This window comes from Gossypium hirsutum, chromosome D10 (genome assembly GCF_007990345.1).
Source record: "Gossypium hirsutum isolate 1008001.06 chromosome D10, Gossypium_hirsutum_v2.1, whole genome shotgun sequence".
Lineage (NCBI taxonomy): Eukaryota > Viridiplantae > Streptophyta > Magnoliopsida > Malvales > Malvaceae > Gossypium > Gossypium hirsutum.
The window spans coordinates 1,582,033-1,587,322 of NC_053446.1; the positions used below are offsets into that span (position 1 = coordinate 1,582,033).

The following is a 5,290-nucleotide window of genomic DNA, read 5'->3' on the forward strand; positions in this document are numbered from 1 at the left end:
TTTTTAATATTAGCTCAAAATTAAGTTAAAACTAAAATGAATTTAAATAAAAAAAAGATAAAATTCATTTAGCTTAAAAATATTTGAGTGTTAATTTAGTATACCCAAATTTATAAGACGATAATGTAATTTATTAATAGGGTTTAAAAAGTAATTTAAGTTCTTAATTACTTTATCAATAATTATTAATTGTTTTAAAAATAATTATTATTTAAATGTTTTTATATCATTTTTATTTCTCTACTCGTATAGTGGATGTGTGTATATATATATATACATAATCTCACGTGTACGTATCAGAATTGACCAAAACCATTAGTTGAAAGATTGAGTCACAAATTATGACTTGATGAAGTATCAAAGTCAAGCAAATTAGAAGGGTTGAAACTTCAAAATTAAATCAAATAAGGAAAAAAATAAAGGTCTCTTTCCTTGCATTTTTTATTTTTGGATTAATTACGTTTCATGGATCAGACCTAATTTAATTCTTTAAAAGTCAACTATTTTCTTCGATTTTTTTTAGGGTCTAATTAACTTTGTCATAATAAAAATTAAAATTAATAAGTTCATGGTCAATATGCTTACAAGTACCTTTTTGTTTTTGTTTTTATCCTAAGATCTCCCATCTTCAATAGGAATATTAGGTGAGTCGAAACGAGTTGGATATTTAAATACGGGCAAAATTCTTTTAACGTTGTTTTTTTTCTATAAGATTACTTTAAGGACTTTAAACTAATGTTAGATTATCTAGTTAGAACGAGGAGGGATGGGTAGTTTTTTTTTTTTTGGAATAATTTTTTTTTCTGACATAATGTCTAGAACTACTCATAGCCCCTCTCAACCCATAAATAAGAGGATAATGCGCTTCAACACACTCAAATCCACATCCTCCTGTATTGACAACAATATCCATGCCAATCGAGTTAAAACTCAATCAAAGATACATGTAACCATTGATTTCATTAATGTTTGTTGTTTGGTTTTGGACTCATTTGTTGACAAAGTTTTTGATATCTTTTTAATTTGTTGGTAGTCATTTTACTAATGTAGTCGTTTCGGTTTACTCAAAAGAAGAAAAAATTATTGACTTTTAAGGCGTTGACTTGTAATTAATAAATTGCAATTTGGTTTGGTAATCCGCCTTTGTTCACCTATTCCATTTTTGCTTCTTTCGTTTTGTCGCTTTCATAAAACAATAATATTTCCCATTCTCGAATTTTAATTTTTTATTTTTAAATAATAAATTATAAAATCAACGAACCAAATTAATTTTATATAATTTCCACAAAAAAATAAATTTATATAATATTACAATTTTTAATTACATATTTTCTTTTTCCAATTCCACGAGGCTTAGGTCCACTCACCACCACCACCACAACAAAAATATAATGTGGTCCATAAATTTCAGGTTTATCAAAAAGCTTCTTTTATTATTATTTATCCACTATTATATCAACCGTCCGATTATATTTGAGACAAAAACAACACTACCGTGGCCCTCAGATCACCTTTATCTTCATCAATCATCATGTACCCACACATATTTTATACAAAAATAGTCACAATGGGTTAAAATCTTAATTTAAAGATAGAATTTGATACATACAAACTGCATTAAGCAATTATACTATAACAATCAAATTAATACATTAAACCTCGTATTGAAGGAGATGACTCTAATACTTGATTAACTGGTCCACAACTTCGTTCTAGGTTCTTTAAGCATTCAAAAATCTAAAACCTCCACTTTTATCAACATGTTATTGGAAAATATAAATATTTTTTAAAAAATAAAAAAGGTGTATTTTAATGAATAAGTACAAATAGGGGAAGAAAGTTAAAATTTCCTTCTTACATTTTTATAATTAATAATAATTGAAAGAATTCGATTCAAAATTCTCCCTTTATTTGTCCAATCATCCCTTGAAATGTCAACCAACTTTTGGTATAATCTCCATTACACTAACCCCTACTCCTCTTCAAACCAATATATATAAATCGCACATCTCCACCACACCTACATAAATTCCATTCTATATATATATCTACATACACACGAACGTTCAACTCTCAAGGGAAAAAAAAGGACTAAATTGAACCATGGCAGAAGAATTTCAAGCAGCTATTTGTGGAGGAGGAGGAGGAACATGGTGGAATATTCCGACGAAAACCATGTTTTCAGGCTGTAATTCTCCGTTGTATTCGACGACAATTGCTGATATGGGTAGCTTCGGGTGGGGCAATGATATGGTAGCCACCGATGATATCATCATCAAGCCAAGGTCTTGTTACAATTCAGACAATAGTGGTACCAACAACAACAGCAGTATTTTGATCGATTCCACTTTGGGTTTTGGTCTTTCATCATCGGATAATTGGAACCAATCCTTGCTGTAAGTAAAAAAACAAGAATCATTTAAAAGACCCTTTTTTTTGTTTGTTTTTATTTTTATTTTTTATAATCTCCTTGTTTACAGCCGGAGTAATAATCAAGAGTTTCCAATGGATTCAACATATGAATGCCCTTCAACACTGTTATTCGACACTGACCCACAACAACAATCCGTTTTTAACAACAACAATCAGTCAATTAACTATATGTCTTGTTCTTCTTTATCATCATCACCTTCTTGGCCAAAACTAGCTCCACCATTGACGACAAAGCAGCAGCAACAACCACCTGTAGGTACTGGTACCTTACAATTCTCCAACAATACATCCTTTTGGAACGCATCTGCAACTGGCAACATATTACCTTCGTTGTATGAAGAGAAACCTAATTGTCCCACCTTGACTACAAAGGTAAATAATTAACAAAGTTTGAGATTTGGTCATGATAAAAAAAAAAATACACTTCTGATTTTTTGTTTTTTGCAAATGGTTTTTATTTTCATAGACTAATATCGAAGAAGTTCGGAAAAATTCGAATTCGAAGAAAGCAAGTAATGAAACTCCACTCAAGAGGCCAAGACTTGAAACCCCATCTCCATTACCAACTTTTAAGGTATGGACAGTAAAAGCAACATTGAGGCCGTATGAATTTCACCAATTTTTTTCTTTTTTTACTTTTCTTCCAAGTAAAGTGATAATTTACAGTCATTTTTTATGATCAGGTTCGAAAGGAAAAGCTAGGGGACCGAATCACTGCCCTCCAGCAATTGGTTTCACCTTTTGGAAAGGTAAATTTTTACCATATTCGAACTCGATGTGTTACTTAAAAGGATATATATCAAGCTTTACTTTTATATATATAACTTCGGGTTAATTTGTATTTAACCCTTTTTTTTCAGACTGATACTGCCTCAGTTCTACATGAAGCCATTGAATACATCAAGTTCCTCCATGATCAAGTCAATGTATGTTCCTCATTCTACATAAAAGTAGCCCTCCATATATATATTGTGGTAAAAGTAATGTGAAGCTTCTGTAATAGGCGTAAGATTACATTTTGCTTCTTTTACTAAAAAAAGAATAAATTAGTCTTTATATGCGGTAGAAATGAATGAAATCTTTAACATAAATGATCAGATTGCTCTTTGATCTAATGTAAAAGGACTAATTTACTTAATTTTTTAGTAGATATAGTAAAATGTATTCCAACTCTTAGTATAAGGGCTTCCATGATGCTTTTACCTATATATTGTTTAATATTATTGGATAAAGGCAAGCATATTCTCTGGAGAATTCTCAAATTTGTACTGAAAAAGAAAATAATGTTTATTGCTTTTTTACGTGATTTCAGGTTTTAAGTACTCCATACATGAAACAAGCAGCAGCTTCCATACAACAGGTAATAAAAAAAACCAAGATTTTCTAAGGCTGCTAATAAGTAATAACAACCAATTATTACTATTACAATTAATAATGAATATAATTGTCTTATTCGAACCACTTTGCAGAGTACTGATAAGTTGAAAGATCACCAAGAAGGTCCAAAACAAGACCTAAGAAGTCGTGGGCTATGTTTAGTGCCTGTTTCCAGCACATTCCCAGTTGCCAATGAAACACCAGCTGATTTTTGGACGCCAACGTTTGGTGGAACTTTCAGGTAGATTTAACAACAAAGAAAAAAGACAGCAAGGAATGATATAATGTAGGGCTAGCAGATGATTAGGAACCCCATTCCTTTGAAGGATTATTTAAAAAAAAAAGATGATAATGATAGGTTTTTTTTTTTTTTAAATTTCAATAATCCAAGTTTGACTTGTTAAATATAGTTTTGGAAGTGGGATTAGCAATAGGAACAAGTGCTAAATTCAGCGGAAAAATCAATATGAATTTAGCTGAAGTTAGCAGAAATGGGGGTTAAAGAGACTCTTTTTGTTCCTGTTGACTACATGTATATCATCATCATCATCATCAAACAATAACTAAGATTATTATTGTTGTTTTTCTTGTATTTGAATTTTCTTTCTTTGAGTGGGTGTAGCTCGGTTGATTGTGGTATTTTTGTTTTAAATTGCGCTATTAAATTATTAGTAAAATTATGTTTTGATTATTCGATTTTTAAAAATTAAAAGAATAATTATTGAAATATTAAAAAAATTTTATTTAAGTCATTAATTTGTTCTTTTTTTTGTAATAAAAAAGTTTAGTTAGCGAGTTTCAAGCTATGATTTGACGATCAATACAGTGGATAAGTACCCATCAATGAGTAAAAGAACATACCTTAGATCTAAGTCGATTTGAAAATTAGTGCCGGAGAATAGAGAAAAAGGTTGTTTGAATTTTGGTTCGTAGGTTCGTGACGTTCAAAGTTATTTCATAAAAAAATTTAAATTGTAGAACAGAATCAAAATGAGAACTTTCGATTGATATAGGTGGTGTGAACAAATGAGGCCATACAATAGCGGTTTTAACAATATAGCGAGTTAAAGGAAAACTTTCGAATAATTCAGTGATCATTTAGTAACTTTTTAAAATTAAGTAACCAAAAACATAAATTTACTAGTAATTTAAGGTCTTTAGTGACGTAATTTTTTTCTGTTTTTTATTTTTGTCTTTATATAATATTTTGAATGAAGCAGTGGGAAGTCAGAGAGCGGCCCACTTCTCCTGCTTTTAGGTTTCATCATTTAAATTGCGATTTTAGTCCTTCTATTATATCGAAATTAGAAATTTAAGGAACTTATTTTAAATTGATAGAATTTGACCTTCTACTATCATGATGTTATTAGTAGGTCTGAAAAATTGTTTGGGCAAAAATCTAAGTATGTTTAAGATATGGACGACCCTCATATATTAATATTTAAAGTTGGAGTATAGCTAATCCATTTTCAAGTTTATT

General features: G+C 29.9%; 1 protein-coding gene across 1 annotated transcript; it reads left to right on the forward strand.

The window, feature by feature from the left end:
• Positions 1-1,865: 1,865 nt before the first annotated feature.
• On the forward strand, positions 1,866-4,402 carry LOC107940941 (transcription factor bHLH112). Its single transcript, XM_016874405.2, has 7 exons — positions 1,866-2,396; positions 2,481-2,805; positions 2,900-3,007; positions 3,117-3,182; positions 3,294-3,359; positions 3,746-3,793; positions 3,903-4,402. Exons 1-7 carry the CDS (start codon positions 2,104-2,106, stop codon positions 4,053-4,055), a joined length of 1,059 nt encoding a protein of 352 aa, XP_016729894.1. The 5' UTR covers positions 1,866-2,103; the 3' UTR covers positions 4,056-4,402.
• Positions 4,403-5,290: the final 888 nt, after the last annotated feature.